This window comes from Dromaius novaehollandiae, chromosome 3 (assembly GCF_036370855.1).
Source record: "Dromaius novaehollandiae isolate bDroNov1 chromosome 3, bDroNov1.hap1, whole genome shotgun sequence".
Classification (NCBI taxonomy): domain Eukaryota; kingdom Metazoa; phylum Chordata; class Aves; order Casuariiformes; family Dromaiidae; genus Dromaius; species Dromaius novaehollandiae.
The window spans coordinates 8,229,895-8,250,799 of NC_088100.1; the positions used below are offsets into that span (position 1 = coordinate 8,229,895).

General features: G+C 43.0%; 1 protein-coding gene across 6 annotated transcripts in view; it reads right to left on the reverse strand.

Moving 5' to 3' along the window:
* EVA1A (eva-1 homolog A, regulator of programmed cell death) overlaps positions 1-20,905 on the reverse strand; it is a 210,713-nt gene that overhangs the window by 129,356 nt on the left and 60,452 nt on the right. For 5 of the 6 annotated variants that reach the window (XM_026092334.2, XM_064508332.1, XM_026092332.2 and 2 more), the window contains 2 exons: positions 20,478-20,692; positions 9,690-9,813 (listed from right to left, as the gene is read on the reverse strand). In XM_026092334.2, coding sequence (XP_025948119.1) covers positions 9,690-9,813; positions 20,478-20,692 — 339 coding nt within the window. The remainder of the gene's footprint in view (positions 1-9,689; positions 9,814-20,477; positions 20,693-20,905) is intronic. The other variant, XM_026092331.2, reaches the window with a different exon arrangement.

Here is a 20,905-nt window from a genome sequence, read left to right on the forward strand (position 1 = left end):
ATAGTTGATATCTGTCAATATTTCTTCTGGGGGAACTTGAGGAGATAAGTCTCCAAGACAGGAAACACCAGGGCAGATGCCCCTAAGCAGTATCGTTGAACAAGGGTCCCTGTGCAACATGTCTGAATTAAACTAGATAAGCACATATCAGAGCAGACAGAGCAAACTTGCTTTGGATGGCCTTCACCAACTCCTGCGCTCCTCCGTGAATAAGGAAAGTGGACTAAAAGAATATCTTCCAATTAGCACCCTCCTTTAAAACCTTTTCCCCACACTCCTATTCTCGTGTTCCTATATTTATTTACTTTTCATTCCAAATAAGCATTTGTTTTCTGAGTCTAATGTCTTCTCTTTCTCTTTGGAAGCCATATCTTTTAACATAATTTCAGTTCAGCTTTCCCTTGGAGAAACTTCTTTTGAAGATGATGTAATTTAAGTTTTAAAAATTGAAGTTCGCTATCTTCAACGGCAAGGAGAGCACTGCTTGCTTGTGTAGAAGCTAATCTGAAACTCTGAAAGATATAGCTCAGATGACAGTCCAGAGTTATATCAAACAGGCAGTTTGCCAACTTCAGAAGGACCCTGAAAACTCAATGACTGCTAAGTTCTGGAGGTCTGAAAACTGTTTCAGCAAGTAAGAAGATTGTTCTTTGTAAACAACCTTGTCAGACTCCTTTAAAATTACACTCCTGATGCACCCATCCAATTAGCAATGTTTAAAAGGAGTCTTTCCCCACTGTCACTTTCATTGTCTGAAGTAGTTGTCTTTTCCTACTCCGCTTTGAAAGTGCTGGCAGTGTTGCAAATTAACTGCTACATTTCATTTCCAAAGCAGAGCTCAGATGCCCCTAGATGGACTTTCCTGTTGGCCAGAGGTATATAGTTATCTCAGGAGGAAAAAGGGAACAGTTTCAAAGCATATATGATAGACAGTGAGAGTTAAACAAAACACTTGGGAGTCAGGCACAAATTTAAGTCTAGTCCTACTTCTTCCACTAACGAATTTGAGCTGATTTTCTCAAGACAGTGCGACTTATGGCTGTTCTGCTGCCTGATCCTCTGCTTCACCATTTATCCCCCCTTTAAATGAATTGAGAACCTGTTAGCTAAATTTCAGTGAAACCTGTCAGAGAAGTTGAGGTGACAATACAGTTAAGTTCCTACAATGTTTTATAAAAACTGGCAGCTAGTTAGAGAACAGAGCTAAAGTAGTACCAAAGCTGAAGGAAAGGCAGAGAAAATTCAGTTGTTATGGTGGCACTGTCCCACATGCCAACCAGCATGGATTTAATACGTGGCCGATTAGCACAGATGCAACTCTGGACCAGCCACAACATAGGAGGTACCAGGGAAAGCATGGTGAATTCCTTAGCTATTGCAATGGAAATATGGGTCAGGTGCACCAAGGAAAAATGACCTGACTATGTAAAGAAAGAGGCTTCATTAATTCCACCATTCATGGAACTATGTGTTCTCCTCTTCCAGTGCTGGTATAAATCTGGAAGAACACTGCTTAAAGTTATTATTAAATAGCTGAAAAGGAGAATTTAATCTTTTATATCTTTAAAACTGTCTTCTCCAAATGTTAAAATAATGGTGATAATAATTCTAACACAGGAATATGAAAAAGATAACTTATTGATATTTTTACATATAATCTGTCGGGTTGCCTGGAGCATAAAACATGGAAAAATTAGACCTATAAGATTAAAAGCCAGTTCTCTGATCTTCTAAATAATTAAACACACAGCATTCCCTGAATGGCTTTGTCTAAGGAGAAAAGATGTAGCTGGAAGGAATATATAGTTACCAGATCTCCCAAATTCATGATGAGTCTCACTGCCATTAATGTTTAGAAGTCCCAGCTCCTGGAGACATGATTAGGTGACAGCCTCAGGTGCCTTTTAAGTGATCAGAAAAGTAAGTTTGCATTTGAGTAGAGCTTGAAGGTATATACCAGAAGTATAATAAAAAGTTGAAAATATCAGAATATACCCATTTTAAAAATGCATATTTAATGTGAAAATGAAATGTAGAACTGACACTGAAAAAATACTGAAAGAATTTGCAATATTGCAAACAGTTCATTACCATTCCTCTATCCCAATACTTTTCAGATTTTCTCTTCTCTGTATTTTTTCCAAGAGATATTGATTTGAAGAGAGAAACTGATCTATATTTTCTGTGTGAAATAGGTCTTCCATATACAGGACTGCTGGTAGGAATTCTTGTATACATTTACCTCTCCGCTCTGCTTACTGTTCTGCAAGGTATAAACACTTGCCTTAAACTGTGGATTCTATTTAACAGATCCAAACTTTTGCAAAAGTGAAGCAAAAGCAAATCTCAGTTTGGTTTATAAGCATATCATTAGTGGGATACTCTTTCTTTCTTACAATTCTTCACCAGTATGCCAGACCTCTGGAAATACATCACCCAAAGCTTGCCAGCTTCCATCACAGCTGGACAGTGCTTACATGTAGATTTGTTTTCCATAATGAAAAACCCCAGCCCTGGTTTCCCTGTGTGTTTGTTCTGGTTAATCAAGCCAAAGGACACTCTTGTGCGGAGGAGGTTCCCAGATCATTCTGTCTCCTGCAACAACCAAAGCCATTTGTCACAACTGAAATATCACCCACAGCACAGCGTCCGTTGTCAGAAAGGTATGATGTACACAATGCCTAAGGACTGGCTGGATCATCTTAAAGCTATTGTATGTGAGGGCAAAGGCTATGAGCTCCCAGTTCCTTCTCGCGATGCTATTTACTCACCTGTCTTAGCAAAGAAAGACTGTGGTGTATTCTTTTACTGTCCTTCACTGAAAATCTATGGCTTAAAAGGGGTTCTTTCCCTTGGTCTTTCCTAGGAGCCCCACGGAAACTTAAATGCCAGTAGACGAACTATAAAAGTCACAGCTCTATGACTCATACACTTCAGGACAGAATGGAAGGGGAAGCCATGAAAATTTGTCTTTGAAGTGGTTCACGTGTGGTTACTGGAGACCTGATCCAGCAAAGGGCATCTTTCCATCCATGTCTATGGGAAATACTCCAGTTCTCACTAGCTTCCCATTCTCCTTTTTATGCCAGTCAGGGCTGCCCAATGAGTTTGCAAAGAGAATTAGGATCTTTTATTGTTATTATTATTTTTAACTCTGCTGGGTCAGCAGCAGTTGCCTTCCCCCCACCATTACAGACACACTGAGGGGCAGGAAATGACAATAATCTTTGCATTCACTGACAGTGAAATCACACGTTCCTCTTAATCCTGTTCCTGACAGTCAAGTGATTAGTGTGTTACAGAGAGAGGGCTATTTGGCAACGCCTGAAAATCTCTGTGCATCAACGGCTTAAAAAAATATTAATCGTGAGCATTAAAGTTTTCTGACCCAAATCACATGCTGATGGATCTATCCTCTGTTATTTATAACACTCCTTTATTTACACCTTTTCATCACGGCAGCATTCGTTGCCTGAAGTTTTATTGCCCTTATAAATTTTCACTCCCTGCACCACCAAAACAGTTTTGAAATAATGCAGACAAGCAAGAGTGGGTTGATGAATGCAGGACGCAAAAGACCCATTTTCCTGCCTCAGTGGCTAGGCCAGAGGGACGTGCCATTTTAACAGCCCGCACTCCATCGCGCTGCTTTAGAAAGCCTGGCCCACCAAAAAGCAACGCAGCGAACAATACCGTGAACTTCTCCTGCCACCAATAAACCTGTCTTACAAAGGAGATTAATGTTTTTCTGAAAGGGTTGATAACTACTGAATTACCAATCTATCCCAGCACTAAAATCAATCACCAGCGTTAAAGGGAACAAGAATACATTTAGGCCTCTTCTTTGCTCTTGCCTGAGATTTTTACCGTTTCAAAAAGACCTCGTTCTATCCATAGGCCTCTGCTCTTTCTCACAGTATGGCACAAATTCTGCCTAGAGAGAGAAGGCCTTAGATGTGTGTGCGGTGAGATGAGGCTTTTCAGGCAGCATTCTGCGCTTGCAGAATTAAGCAGAAAATGTATTACTATCCTCAGCCCAGTGAACTCAATGGCAAAGCTCACACCAGATTCAATACTGGGAGAACAGGTTATAGGGAAATTAGAAGGTGAGCAAGATACATTCATTGCAAGCCTAGGTAGTCCTTCCAAAATGTCCTTTCCAGACATTCTAGCTAATCTGATCAAAATGCAACCAGCTCCCCAGGAAGTATAAGGCAGCTTGAAACTTAAAGGCCATGAATTTCCAATACAGAGGATGATTCTTTGCAGTTCTTCGATAGCTCATAAAAACTTTGCCACAAGTAATAGTATTCTGCTGTTTATAAGGTTTTGAAGTATCACTTATAAAAATCACACACCCTCACCAAAGGCAGCCACTTGTGGAACACAGCAGCTGTATCACCATGTGATAGCGCAAACTTGAAGATGACATTTTAATGAGAAGACAATTTAATTAGAATTAATCCCTAATCGATTTTAAAATTCCAATGCCTTCTAATTAAAATTATCTAGGGTAGTTAAGAAAAATATAGCTAACCGAGTAAGAGTTTGGCAATGACATCAGCACAGGAATTCCCATGCTTGAAAAGACTCATCGGCATTTAACAAGAATTAAATGGGTCGCTTAGATTAGAACTAAATCTATGGAGGAGAGAAGAACTGCCTGCTCCGTTCAAAACATTTGTCCATGTCAATTTTCAGCACAAAAGTTTTCCTATAAATCAAAGCTACAGGTCCTGAACTGAGACAAAATGACCCTCTCCCCACCCGCTTTCCTCCTCCTACCTCCAAGCAAACTTTTGGCACTTCACCCATCACCAGCAAATGCACGTTTCCTTCTCAGATGCATTTCTCAGAGCCTTGATGTGCCTTTTACAAATATGGTTTTGTACTGTTGTTACAGGGGGATTCGAGCTGCAATCGGAGCCTAGGTCAAAATCCTGGCTTTCTGAAACTTCAAAGGCTTTAGGCTTGTGAATAGAAGGCTCAGCGGCAAAGCTTGGATCTGTACTTTGTTGCATCGCTGGGAGGTTTAATACAGGAAAGCCTCATACCCACCAGCCTCCAATTATCCTGTCCAGCCACCCCACACAACATTTTAAAATGTCACCTTCGGAGGTGACAAGGTGACGGTGTGCCCAGGACAGAGTGGCAAAGGCAGTGTATTGGTGAGAAGGCAGGCAAGCACTGAGACAAGGGAAAGGACTACATGGAGCACTCATGGGGGAAGCCACCTAAGCAGGGTTGAAGCCCTCTCCTCTCCCAACAGCACTGCCAGTGAGCGGCCACTCGGGCAACTCACCTCACTCTAAGTAAGACCCTTTGCAGAGATAGGCAAGCCTTTACATCCTCATTTTGTCCAGAAGCATCAACACTTTGAAGTCTAAAGTGAAAAAAACAACCAACCAAAAAGATACAATACGCAAAGAGATGCTGTGCAGAGGCAGTCAACCTCTGCTCAGAGGACAGCCATAACAGCAACCAGCCCTGGTGAAATCACTGAAAGGGCACAGCTGGGGTGCAAAAAAGGGAAGTCATTTCCTCGGCATGGCTTCAGCAGACCCAGAGATCTTGCTCCCAGCTAGGATTAGACCATGCAGCCCCTCCAGAAAGTCTGGCACACAGAGCAAATATTTCCTAGCTTACAACAACACATGAGCCCACACGTTTTTTTGTCTCTGAAGCAAGGGGGATTCAATTGTTTGAATAATATTAGTGAATCTGGATTTCAGTTAGAGGGAATTCATGTTAGACCAATTAAATAGTATGTCAATTCCCTCTAATTATATGTTCCTGCAGCCTACCCAGTAATTATACTTAATGGGTCTAAATGAAATCAGCATGTTACCTGAGAAATAATTGGGTTTGTGTGCAATTTTTTAATGATCCTGAAAGGTACCCTGCAGATTGAAATTCTCTGCATATTTGGGGCCAGATCATAGGTTTCAGTGCACTTTGGATGTCATTGTCAGGCTACATCTGCCCTGCCAAATTAAATGTGCCCTTTCTCTGGACACTATGGCCAAGTGCATTGAACAGCCCAATCCATACACATAAACCTTCTTATCCCCCAAAATAGGGTGGTCATACCCAAATTGCCTATTGGAAACTATCCTTGGCCAGCAATAAACACCAAACCAGGCCCAGAAGCGGTTTGGAAGAGTGCTAGTTGGCCTGGTCCACAGCACAGCCAGGGACTGTGCTACCAATTTAATCACATGGGTGACGGAGCTCCAGCGCCCACAGAGGTTCTCCAGCACTTTCAGCACAGATTTAGCCTCAAAGAATAGCTTTGGGTTTCACTGCTCCACCAACATGTCTCAACCTTGACCTGTAGGGACCCTTTGGAGGCTCTCTTTTGGGGCTGTCGATAGCAGGATGATTTGCAAAGGCAACTCCAAGTTTTAGAAGCACAAGTTGTAGCTGTGCTGTGTGCTCTGCTGAGACACTTGTACTTTGCTCTTGAACATCTCCCCAGAGGCTGGCGCATATAGTAACTAAGGTCTACATGCAATGGGGGGAAAAAATAGAAGCTAAGCCCCTATATATTTTGATGAACCTTGTCCCCCAAGCCACACAGCAGCAATAAAGTCTCACTTACCCCAAGCAAAGATACATACAAAAGAACAGAGTGTTTTTATTGATTAAATATCCTGTACCTTAAAATTAAATGTACACCCACATACACACAGTGTATTTGTGTATTTACAGGCACAGAGAATGCACACAGGACTGCCAAGCATCTGCCATTTAAAAGCAGTCCCATGTACATACCAGAGTCCTGTATGTGCGGACAAGTGTCTGCTAGACCCCAGATCCAGCCTTCGGAGCAAAAGGGATCATGTTTAGCACAACACTTCCCAAAGACACACAAGCCATTGAATTTCTTACCACTTCTAGGTAAGCAGGCACTTCTCTAAAATATTTCTTTGAATTTCTAGAGGAGGCGAACCACAACACTTCAAATCTCTGCTCAAGTCTTCCCAGCTTCTGGCAAAAGAAGTCGCAGAGCCCGGAGTGGTTTGTGCAGCAGAGATTGTTTGCATCTCCCTGCTCCCGGGAGCCCCACTGTTTGGGGTATCTTTCCTTTTCAGCCTGATTTGCTTTCCTCCATCTCCTTGAAATTCTGCCAGTGAGAAACCAAAAAAGCACTCTGCCTTGCAAGTGAACCCCCTTACAGCCAGTGAGCACTGAAACCACTAGATTTCAAACACAACGTAGTGTCAGAGACACGTAACTGCAGTGACAGTGGCTGGAGGGGAAGACTGCACTATTTAGTTATTCATCAGTAAAAATACCAATAGATGCCACTAACTTCAATTTTACTTTATTTCAAGGAAGGGCTTTCTTTTTAGAGAACTGCAACTATTCAGTGGATTTTTGAGGTTCCAGCATAACTCTTAAAGTGGGAGAGCTTGGGCATCTGTAATTTATGTTAAGGATGTCCTGTCCAAGCTTGGCAGACCACCTCCCAAAGGGCATTTCATACCTACAGACAGAAAAACTTGCATTCATTCTACCTAGTTAGGCACTTAGCCAAGGCACCTGCCTCAGTAGCACTGTCAACCCCAGGCTCCCTTGTTAGACAAGGGAGAGAGAGGTATCTCTAGAGTACAATTCGGACCTTAAATGACTTCTTATTAAAGCACCTCTGTCTAACATTAAGGAGCACAAATGCAGGCTTAGAAGTAGTGCCCCAAAATTGCATGTGTCTTTTCATAAAGTTATCAATCAAAGCATGTGTCAGGCAGTAGGTTTCAGCAATGACTCTCCAGTACTCTCTGGTTAAGACTATGTGGGCTCAGACTTTCCGGGGCAGATCAACACTTCACAGGACCTAGATTCATTTAGAGCTCACAAGCAATACATTGTGCAAAAGAGCCCACCAAAATTTCTCATCATCCTCTATTTCGTATTCTATGGATCGGTCTTTCTTCAGTGCTCTCATTAACCTTCTCCTACAGCAGCGTGAAGAAGCACAGTTACAGATCAACACACGCAAGCATTAGAATTTTTTTCTGAAACTCAAACTTGAAGTCTGGAAACATCAAGGAAAGTTTGAAAGTGTCCTGGTATCTCTGTGCAAGGTTAATGCTCACAGATTTCAAGCCATGTTATTAATCCAGTGACTAAAAGTTTGTCCAGTGACTAAGAAACAACAACTTGTGTCAGGTTACCCTGTTTCACCCTGCAAAACTATAGCTGCTTGAAAAATGTCTTAGGGAAATGTTTTTGAGCAACTTCCCCTGCTCTCTTTCAGGAAAATCACTTACCCAGCACACACACAAACTCTCTTTTTTAGCATATCTGTAACCGGCAAAGAATGCCAAGCCATAAATATTTTTGCACAATGGGATCCTGAACTACCTTCAGAAGTTCGGCGCAGGCCTCAATAGTCAGATTTCTCTGAGCTTTGATACAAAACCTGTAAGTTTATGAAGACTTGTCAGAACACCCTGCAAATTGCTTCTGTTTCATAGAAATACGTTTCTCATCTAACAAGGGATGTTCCAATCACTCACTAAAACCCCGCAATAAGTGCAGGTGCTTCATTACCTACTTTTCATTTGAATTCCTCACAGATCTTGCCAGATCCCTTCACTTCATTAGCACAGGTCTCTGCATGCTAGGGCAAAATGTCTTCTACTGTGCAGCTCAGAGTTTGAGTGCTTCTGCTTTTGTTTCAAAATCTCTTCTGAAATCAGGTATGTCTCTCTTCCTTGCTCAAACCTTTTTTAATTTCTTCCCCACAATTTTGCTGATATGATGCTGGAACTATGTCACTTCTGTCATCAAAAGGGCTTGGGACAGGGCTGATCCGAAATGCTATGTCCAGACTAGTAAATTAAAAACATCCAGAGCCTATTCTCTGGCTACACCCACATCGTTTAACCTTATAGGTCTCCAAACCAAGGTGCCTGTTTCCCAAGTGCTCACGGAGAACGATCCCAGGCTGTGCTCACTCCCCTGGCAGGGCCAGGAATCGGTCAAGAGTGTGTCGTTTGCCCTGGGCCAAAACCACACCAGGGTAACTACTTCCCAGTACGGATGGCTGCCCTCCAGCACCCAGGGACAGGCCTTGCTTAATTTAAACAGAGCTGACGAGATCACTCAAAGCATAGGTTAGCATTTCCCAGGATGATATGGGAGCAATTAAAAGCTGGCTTATATCTCACGGCATAGGCAGGTGAGCTTCACGTAGCACCGCGGTCTTCAGCGCCTGCCTTAGGCCGCAGCATCTGAGAAGTCTGCCCACATGGGCCATCACGACACTGCCACTGTCACGATGCTGCTGTGGTCCTGTTCCTGCTACGGGGCAGGCCGAGAGGGCGCGAGTCCGCTAGCCCGCCAGGACAGGGGCCGCTGCGGACGGGAGCTGGAGCGGCCCACCCACTGCTGACAGCGTTACAGGGCAGTGTGAGCTAAGCGTTGGCAAAAGCTTTCATGGGCACCTGCAAAAACAATCCACCCTTCGGACCCATGGCAAGAAGGAAAGAGCCGGAGAAGCGGCATAACAGCAACGCAGCGAGCGAGGGGGAGAGGGGAAGTGCTCTGCACCCAAGGGGGTTGTTCCACCGCAAATAAATACGGGAGGGAACAAAACGTCCTAAAGGCCTCACTGCCAAGGATTAAGCAGAAAATCGCTTTGGTCTCGCCAAAGCAAACAGATTCAATGGAGAGATACTTACTTGGTCTGCACTTGTACCACACGATGAGGTATTTGCCGGTTCCTGGACATGGATCTGCGCCGAAGAGCCGGCTGTTGACGAGAAACTGGCAGCTCCGTCGGTCCTGGCACTCATCCAGCATCTTCTTCATCAGGAGATGCACACAGGCACGCACAAGAAACAGGAAAACAAAACACCTTAGCGTCTCCCAAAGGGCTCGCCGAACGGAGACAAGCTCGGGAACGGAAAGGCGATCCTTACCTCATCAGCAGGCCCAAGGGCTCAGCAGCCCCGGCCCTTAACAGGGCAGCACGGTAATTGCTTCCTTCCCCTGGGCTTGGAGAGGCCCAAGACTCACGCTATTTTAAGGGGAACGGTTCCTTTTCCTTTCTGCATGTACAAAGAGAAAGCACTGAGCTGCCCACAGAGATTTCGAAGCACTCGCACACAGTTTAAGCATAGCGTAAGGCAGTGCTGTCTCAGGAGCGTGTCCCAGGAAAAGCAACTTTGAGGACGCGGATCAGACTTGGCAATCAAAATTAGGGGCCCAAGCTCTGCCACGACCATTCTGCTTTTGATTTCTCTGGAGAATCACAATTATTTCAACCGTGTGCTTTAAAAGAGTTCTTGTCTCGATTATATGAAAGCTTTGGCAGTTGCTGGTGTTCTAATAATTAGTAGCTGTGGTGGGAATACTGTTATACAGCCAACTTAGTCAGGTTTTAATAGGGCTCACTCCTCTTCCCCCCATGACTTTTGCATTCCTTTTAGCTCAGCTCAGCAAGGGCCTGTGAGTCAGAGAGTTTTGGGGCACTATCCCCTTTTTGGACTGCTTTTTCTCTAACGCTTGCTTCCCACTTCCCCATTCATAACACTCATAAAAACTCCATCTCAGAATCCACAGGGGCAAGGCATTCTGTCTCCTGCTAGAAAATAGCTTCATTAAGAAAGATTAATGATTTTTTTTTAACCCAATGATCCTCTAAAGCAGAAATGGGGGGAGGGAATATTATTAAGTGGGGCAGTAATTAAGTTTTAAGATCAGCTGGATGGCTTAGGTGGTATTTATGTACTCCTGTAGAGCCCCTAAAGCGCTAAAATTACCATAATGTTTGCCTGACACACATGAACCTGTCAGAGCATTTTGAGACCCCAGAGCAAGGTAATTCACTGGCCTCGCTAAGCCCCTGCTCCACGGAGCTGTGAATGCCATTCCCAGAACAATTAATTTTCACTTGCAAGGAGGCGTTGGAAAATCCTCTCTCAAAAATTCCCCTAGACTCCCTGGTCTCTTTTGTCTGTTCCCTTTTCTTATACCCACCTTCATATTGATACTTTCCCATAATTTAATCCCTGTGCCATTAACGAGGAGGCCCTTCCTTCTCTGTACCATGATCCAAATAAATCTTCTCTCTACTTCAGTGAATTTCCATCTATTTTTGAGTCCTCCCTGAACATAACATATATTATCTCTAGCATTATAACCCTGAATGTCATCCGCAGAACAACAGGAGCAACAGCTGTTCCAGTTTCACTTGCAATTTGAAACTGCATTTGTGGTTGCTCATGACTTCCTACAGCGTTCACCTTTTGGGTTGACACATGCAAGAATTCGTGCCTGCCTCAAGTCTGACTTTTATTTTAAAGTTTAAACCAAGACAATTCAGGCCTTTTCTCATGAACAGAAAATATATGCTGTTATTTTCCAGTCACAAAGCTAATAAAATGCAGGCTTCTCATTTCAAAATACAGGGCCGATGGATGGAAAGGCTGAAAGTGAATACTGAAGGAGGTACCTGGCAGCGTTTTGAGGATCCACTAGCCCTCTAATGTTAAAATATATAGAAAAAGCATATTCTTTCGTCTAGGCTCGTAAGGATTGACTGTCCACTCAGCACGTGAAATTTAATTTCATGCAAAATCCAATGAGTTGCAAAGGAATTTAAGTAAGGTCTCTACACATATACCTTTTTTGATCTCACAAGGCAAAGAACAACTGGGACAACTCTCAAGAGCTTCGCGTATGGCAAGAAATATTCTCCAAATGACTGTGTACCTGAAAGGATTTGCTGGTATTGGACTGCGTATACACCTAAGCAGCACTAAGAACATAAAGCAAATGGAAGAAAGAAACACCCTGAAAGTTTTCTTTCCCACAAGGGAACATTTGTCCCCTCAAAGGCAGCAGACCCAGGTTTTTGGTCAGCAAACGTGTTCATACCAAGTGGGTGGGACTTTTCAAAAGCCTTCAGCATTGCCTAACTGGTGCAATTAAAACCAGCGGGAAAACCACTGTGGATTTCAACAGCAGCTGAGTTAGGTCAGCAAGAAGCCTCCTTGAAAACCTCAGCTTCGACGCCTAAGCAGCACTTGCTCATCTGTCCTCAGGCACAACACCAGGAGCAAAGGCAACTACCTACCAATCTCGGAGAACAGCGAACATAGGCAGCCTTTACATACTGCCACTTTGTCTTGTTCTGCTCTAACTTTTGGCAGCTATTGCTTACTCTATATTTTTCACATAAATGAAACCTCTTGGGCTTCCTTTCTGCAGTATACCAAGTAACACAGAGCCTTAGGGAAAAGTTTGTACCCAAATTATGGAGCAAAAATTATCTATGTCATTGTGAGACCTTAATCTTAATGTTGATTATGACTTTTATTAATTGGTTTTAATGTTTAACTACAGTTTCAATATAATTTAATAATTGCCATAATTCTAAACAGTTATTTCATAGGGAAGGAGAAATCAATATTTCCTCTTCATTCAGAGGGCTCTAATGCGCCTCCACTCTGCTCCCCCACAAATGGCAACAATTTTGCTGAAAATATTATTAAAAACCATTTGTAAGATTTCTTGCTTCCTGCAGACTGCTTGAATCAAGTCTTGTATGTAATAAACAAAAGAAATACATTCATAAGAGTAAAATAAAAATTATGTTGAGTGCTCAGTGAAATACATCAGGAAGAATGTAAAGAAAATTAGCAATGGTTGATGGCACCATGTTCTTGTTTAGAAAAATAATAAAATCCACTACTAGTTACACCAGCTCTATTGTTAATTGAAACATTGGCGCCTACAACTTTTGCCCAGCCTGGCGTACACAGAAAATTTCTTCCCTATTGCTTTCCTCAGCATGTGCTATGCACCAGCAGCTTCTTCAACACCGTGCAACACAGCAGCTCTGCAGAGCACACAGGACAAGATGAGACTCACCCCGCTGCAGGCTCAGTGAATCTGCTGTTACATCTATAGGGGCCCTTACAAGCTAAGAGCTTGGCTTTCTGGGCTTACTCTCAAAATGACACTTAGAGGCAAGATCAGAGCGCTGGCAGATTTCAGATGTTGTTTTTGAAGTGTTTGTGGATGGTCAGCTCGACTGACAGCAGGAAGGCTGCAAGTTTACTTGTTAGTGAGTTGAATATCCTGAGCTCAGGTGGCTTTTGATCAATGGCAGAAAAAAGCTGGCAAATTCATTCTGTGTTTGCCCTGGGTTTTTTTGCCTATATTGTCAGCTGTAAAGGTAAGAAAACACAACCACAAAAGAAAAAAAAAGCCCATGAACAATCTGAACTTGCATAGAAATAGCTCTGGACATGCAGAATTATCCCTAATTGGGATATACAACCAACTACTTATGCGAGCATCATCTGGTAGACCCCTGACTAATGCAAAATAAAGTTACATTGGATTAGGTTATATTGAAAAAATCACTTCAACAGGAGAAGGTGGAGGAGGAATTCCTGTCTGGCACAAAAGGGGAGGGAAGACACATTAATTGCATTGTGCCATTTTATAATTGCGTTCCAATGGTAAATCAAGCCTGAGGGCTGACAGCCAGTGCTCAGGAGGGAAGTTGTGGCTGTTTAAGCCCATTCCATTCTCTGGTTCATGACTGAGCTGAGAAGCTGCAAGATTTAGAGGAGATAAGAGAGAAGGAAATGTGAATTCAAGTAAAACAAACACTAATCTAACCCCTGTGATTTATGCCCTGGATTAATCTCACTGCAGTGACCCGGGTTTTAAAGCAAGGGCAGCCTCAAGCTCAAAACCATGTCTTTCTAGTGGGCATTGCAGATGAAACACATTTCTTGTGCTCACTTTGTTGTGCTTGTTAGCTAAGTAATTGCTTGTGCTCATTAAATAATAACATTTAAATCTGCAACTCGATGGGAGCTCTGCAAGACGGCTGTGTTCAGCCATTCCCAAGGGTGCACTCATTTTTTTTCCTGTCTCTTCAAATCACTTTTCAAGAAGCTCTTCCCCTGCACACTTAAAATAAACCACAACTGAGCTTAACATGCAAGGCAATTAAACTTATCGCAGTTCTTAGTCCCTTGCAGTAGTTCATGGAGTTAACACGCTTAGGGTGAGACTCTGGACCCACAGAAGCCAATGGCAAAACTCAAGGGGAGCTGGGATTTCGCCACAGGGCTGCTCTCTGTACGGCCTCCATCATCAAAGGAACATAAAGATGGCTCCAGGGCACATCAGTCAGGCATGAAATTACAGAGAGGAACCCCACTAAATGATTGTCCAAATTGCATGTTGCTGAGGAGAGTAATTCAGAGCACAAGATGCATGGCTGGATCAGAGATGTGTGCAGTCAAATGAAGATGGGCAGAGATTTTTACTAAGAATTTTACACAAGAAGGTACCAGTAATTTTAAAAATAAGATTAAGAGCTTATAGCTCAAATTCAGTCCAGTTGTAACCATTATGGTGCAGTTACAACAATAGTTACACTGGTGCATCTCCAGGAATTTTGCAATGAGAATAAATAATTAATTCTCCCTGCAGAGCCACACAGCACAAAGCATTTGCAGCGGCTTCATGCCATGTTTTATTTGAATTTTGATACTGTTTTATATATTGCTGAATATTTTTACTATTTTTAAACACACTGAAAACTTAGTGCTTTTAAGTTGCAAACATATTTACAAGTCCTTTTCGTAATTATTATAAAGATCACACAATCCTTCCCATTCATTAGTGTAAATTACTGAAGTCCATGGAGTAACGGGATATTCCTAGGAAGAGGTGGAGAAACAAAACAAATCACATTTAGCAACAGGGAAGAAAAGAATACACAAGGAAGTGAAATTCATGCTGATGAGATCCAGGTTACCTGCCTAGAGCTTGACCGAGCAGCTCTCCCAGCCTGCTCTACTACAAAGTAATTTAGCTTTGTCCAAATTACCACATTCAATCTGTGCATCAAATGGAGAGAAGATCAAAGGCCCCGAATCCCGACCACTGAGCTATGGCAGCTTTTAGTACTCTACCTACTATCTCTTTATCGCTCTCCCATGGACTTGCAGCAGAGTTAGCAGAAGGGAATGCATGTCCACAACTTGGGTGACTTATACTGATACACCAGACTGTGAAGTGAACAGCTGAAAACTGGGCACGTATTCCCCCTCCACCAGGTCTGCTATGGGAGTAGTAAACTGCAAGAGAGGAGCTGGGCTTCCAGCAGTGGGGCTGGGATGTTAAAACAGTGCAGCAAGATTCACCAGAGCTCCTCTGGCAGAGCCTTGGCAGAGCCTGGAGACAGCGATTCATAGTGAAACACAAGCAGGGATACGTTCAGCAGACAGAAGGACCCGATAAAAAAGTGCTTTACAAATATCAACTAATTAACTACTACCTACATTTCCTAATAGCGGGGAACTTAATCTGTATGCAGGGTCAACTTCAAAGGGAGAGGAGGTCTTAGCTGAAGAAATACAAAAGGCAGCATAACCAAAAGTCATGGGATTAAAGAAAGGGAAAGCTGAAAACACAGACTGGAAAGAAAAAAAGATCACTGAGAGCAAACCATTACACTGTCAAGCAGAGTCTCGGTGGCAATGATGGAAGCCCCATGACTTGGAAAGTTTAAATCTAGAGTAAACAAAGCATTAGTAGGCTTACACCCCGGGGAGCAGCCCTGCCGCATCGGGAAGACAGGCTGCACCAGCCACCTCTGCCTCCAGTGTCCCTCCTTCCGCAGCACATAATCACTGCGCTCACGAGCTGTTTCAGTCAGGCCAAAGATTTCAAAGATAGGGCAATTTAGAGATTATCTGTGACCTCTGCATCAAACAGTTTTTCTACTTGCAAATAATTAGCTTGTCAGCTTGTTCAAGATTCACGAATGAAGCTGCACCATTTCCGTGATTTTTAAGGGCAGTTTTGGCATTATAGTAACCTGGACCCTGTATAGTAGTCTGGACCCTGACTTCACTGCTCACCAGTCTCTGCAGAGCAATTTTAGCATAGTGTGACTAAGCATTGTCCAAATAGCTCCTTAATTTACTGACATTTCTGTGACTGAAGCTCAAACTGTCTCTAAGCCCTAGAAACCTCCGAATGTGCAATGTAATGAATGGCAATGCAGCCCGGGGAACCCAGGACAGGGACTTTGGGTTCCTGGGTTCTCCTCCCAGCTGTGCTAATGACCATGTGGTCTACTGCAAATTATTTCTTTTTTTCCCACCTCTCTCACTTTGACCATCACTGTGTTTTCTGTTGTTCAGGATCCTTTCTGGGATTATACGATATCCTTCCAGGACTGGGCATGGCCTACCAGGAAAGCTAGAGTAGTTGAATCACTATCTTTTACTCTCCATTTCACACTCCCACATTGTTAATCCAGACTGTTTGGGGAACGTAACACCATCTTTAGAAACAGTAACACACACACACACCTTCCAGCCTCATCATTTTGTCATCAACAGCTGCCCCACACTTTGAAAGGGGTGCGGCCAGTGGAAAGCTTGTCTGATCTTCCCATCAGCGGAGAGGTCAGCTCCTCTTTGCTTTCTATCATGCAAACCTTCCTGGTGGACATAAATAAAAAGGAGGGGGACAGGGGCTGGGGAATCCCACGGTTAGTATGCAAGGAATCTGCTCCCTTTTGTACAGCTGCATCACATGCTGCGAGAGCGACAGCAGGAGACGGTGGCAGCAAAGGTGTCGTGTATCTTGCTGAAAGGACAAAAGGAAATTCCACATCAGCAGCACGAGTGATTCTTGTCATCAACGGCTGGTTGTCCCGGAGAGCGCTGAAAGACACTCAGGCGACAGACCGTGCCTAGGCTCCCTGCCCGACCTGGCTGGTCTTTCTAATGAGACGCATGACTCAGCTCCAGAGCACCTTCTAAGGAAAACCAGTATTTCCCCTTGGGAAACGCTGCCCTCCAAGCTGCAGCTTCCTGCTGATTTCAGTGGACACATCTCTGAAGGAAGAAGTTCGCCTATGATTTCTCTGATAAATATCTGGAAGCAGAAACACAACAGATAAATGCCTCTCCAGGGTTTGTTTGTTTGTTTGTTTGTTTGTTGCTTCTAATTAAGCTTTGATTCTACTTTTCTGTCAATTTACAAAAATGAGAATATTGCAGATAATTTGCTGCACAGTATAATCTAGTTTTCTGGTAAAAAGCACTAATTATAGACCAACCATTAAACATTCTCCCATACAGTCCTTAAGTCACTTATTTCTGAAAACAAGTGACATCAGGAACACCGATCCAGGGATAAGGCTGCAGAACCCTTTATAAACACATCACTCCAAATCTCTTCTTCAGCTGAGCAGCTTCCTACACGGGCCTCCATATATTTTGGAAGGCACAGGCTGTGAATTGTGAGCCTGGCCAGTAGTGACTAGGGTTCTTACTAAAGAGATTCACTTAGCACTAGTCAATTATTAGGCACTTATCATTAGGCAATGCACAATACTAACACTCCTCTTTCTCCTTTGTCTTCTACCTCAACATTTATGCGTTCAGCTGAACAAACATTCACTGCTGTTGTACACCATTTATCAGCTTCCTTATTTCCCCAGGGGGGAGATCTCATGAGATGTCCCCACAGCCAGGAAGTGCAAGGTACCTCCTGGTCAGGAATACACTCTGCAAGACTCTACAAGGGAAGTGTAGATGAGACAATACCAGATTCTATTTACAGCATTAGTGTCCCAAATTAGCTCCTAATATTAAAGGATCAGTAGGCACCTTCTACACTTCCATCCTTGAAATATCTCAAAGACGCTTCAAGACTACAGCACGAATCTAACTTTCCTTCAGTGGGCACTCTAACACGTCTCATGTGTCTTGTGCCAGCTCTGCGTCCCCTGCTAAACAGGGTGGAATGGAGATGGCACTGCTGAAAAAGCAAATAACACTTGCCTTTCAGCACAACTTTAGTTTGTTCTTCTGATCTCTCCACATTCATCTGACTCCATCCAAAAGCTAAGGAGAGACTAACCACATTAAAACTGAAATCTCAGTCCAAATGTCCAAATTCTTATGCATTTGAAAATCTTCCACTGAATCTGATATTGTAGTGTTAGAATAACAGAAATGCGTAGCTTGGGGTCACTGCCTTAATGTCTCAGACACAGTTTCCCAAGTGGTCTATATCTCATTTCAGACAAAAACAAGTAACTAAAGCAAGGGATCCTGGCACCCGACCAGCTAAGGCTGGATTAGTAGTGAGTAGCAATTGTCTCAGTGTAAGCAACCTTTGCTTTTCTCTTTTTAACACACAAACGATGTCCGGACTGGACATTTACAGGGGAGAGAGCCTTTAAACAAGAATTAACTGTTACTCACAGGTAGTGTTTGCACGGAACCGTACTAATAACTGCCCCTTACACTCCCTCCATGCCACTCTCAGAGAAACAATAAATTTCTGCAGTCTGGGCTTGATTAGATGCGGTGATTTTATGTACTTAATTGCAAAGGGTTTGGTTTAGCTGAGTTTTTAAATTACTGCCAATCAGAACACACACACAATGGTCCTGTCTATAGTGGCCATACAACTGAGTCTAAAAACCACAAAAGCACACACAATTTTCCTGTCTACAGCTTTCCAATTTTCCTACATGCACGCATTTCCTACCGGCTAGCTCCAGGCAGCTTGCCATTGAGCTTATGGAGTTCCTGGCTTACCCTTCGGAGAGGCCTCACCCCCTCCAGGATTAAGGGCAGAGCCAAGAGATCCAACTCTGGCATTCACATTCACCCTATTGTGGCCAGGCACTGCACATTGAGATATCAAATCCAGATTTAGGGGCACCAAAGAGGTATTGTGGATCTCCCCCACAGAGACTCAGGAATTTGCCCAAGGTCCCATAAGAAATTTGCAGCAGAGTAGAGAGTGTCACCTACCTCCCTAGCAGGTCTGCACCCACAAAAGGCACAAATAGGAGTGTACTGGTCTCAGTCATGTAGAAAATGTATTGTACAAGACATCTGCTGCAAGACTGCCTATAAAGCACACCATTCATATAGGTGAGCTGTAATGAGAAGCGCTGCAAGTGCTGGAGGCAAACCTAAGGGGTAACAGTTAGCTCCGAGGACAAAAGGAGCTAAGCTAAGTAGGTAAAGATTTCTTTTAAATCCCTCCTGCACATAAAACCATGGCAAGAAAAGCCAATGATTACATCTTCCCTGTTCTCAAGCTGTTCCAGATGCCTTAAGTGGGCCACTCACCTGCAAGGGATGAGGCTATGCACATAGGTATCAATCATGCCAGCTAATGAAATGTTTCAAGTAAATTTGGCAGTAAATAAAAGAAAGGAAGGTTAGTCTCCGCCAAAGGCCCCAGTTCATATTCTCCCCTCCTAAACAGCACAGCTGCCTCCTGTCTGTTGTATTATGAGCTTTCGTTATCATATCAGGGAAAACCTCCCACTGATAAGGACCATGTCCTCCCATACTATAACTCAGTCATTTGATGTGCAATGGAAGTGTTATGAGGGCAACGGCAAATCTGTCATCTTAAGGGTACATACAAGTAAACACCAATCCTATGCAATTTCTTGAGAATTTACCACTGACATTTCAAAACCAAAGCACTCATATCAATTTAAAAAAAAATGCTCTAAATTTCTCTAAAGTCCTGAATGCAAGAGTTAGAAGTGACGTGGGAAATGCTGGCCTTCAGCCAAATTATAAAAGAAATATTTCACTAGCCCTGTAGGTTCATTATCTTAGTTCTGCTATAAATTTTATTATGAGTTATTATTGATTCATAGCCATAAACGCGCTGGGCACTTAAGAAAAGTTGAGGTCTTTGCCCAAAAGTTTTCAGAGTCCCAAATCCTGCACGCGGAAAGGCCTGCGCTTAGTTTTACATCTGGAAGCAGACCCCATTCATCTCAACAACATCAGCCAATTCATGTTTCTAATTTCAGTCGTTCCTCTTGACACTGAGTAACACACGCACCTTCCAAACAATCCTTTGATTTGTTGAAGTCACATGTGCTCTCAGGATGATACATGTAGTCATCTTCTACACAAATGGACAGAGGTGATTAACTACTGACGCTTGGGAGATTACATGCTCAAGTGATGTATGATCACTTACAGTGGCCTAAGAGCCAACTGAGTCAGAAGAAAAAGTAAAGCCAAAGATTCTCTCTGGGTTTCAAGTTACTAAAGTAAAAGCCCCACAAAAAAAGGATCATTTCTGAACTAAAAAGACCTTGATGGCAACTTCTGAATGTGTTGAAAAAGCTACCCTTTGGGAAGGAGGAATTAAAAAATGAATCTTCCAACACAGTCCAAATTTGGTCGTAATACATTTGGACATAATTTGGTCTCGCAATATAGTTCTGTTTTGACCACATTCCTGAACTGTAGTAAAATTAAGAAATGCACCAACGAAATCTAATTCATCCCTGTCAACATGACAAAGATGAATCATGCACTAAGCTGTGTCAGGTGAGCAGTGCTAGTACAGGTCTCTGCAGAACCAAGTTGCAGGAAAGATGAAGTGAAGTCGAGAATGAAGAGATCCAGTTTAACATGCAATACCTGAAGGGAAGTGCCAACTGAACAGGCAACGTCTTCTTTAATTAAAGTTGCATAGGAGTGGGGATAGCGAGAAGGACACATCTGATGACTTGGTACAATTCGGCCATAAAAAGAAGACTGGATGCTGATGGTTGTTCTGTGAGGACATCTCAAGGAAACATATTCTCCATCACAGGCATGGTCAGTATAATTCTTTAACACTTGTGATATGTAACCTGCCAGAAATATGACAAAAACCATCATTAGTGACAGGAAGTTAATATTTAGGTGATTAATAACAGTGCAGCATAACAAAGACACAACTAACAATGAGAAAAGTAGGTTTTAATACCATCTCACACATGGGGAGAAAGGGGGTGGGAGGGAAGACAGAGAGAGAAAGAGAAAGAGCGATAGAGGTTGAGTGATTTGGCCTTCAGCCATGTTAT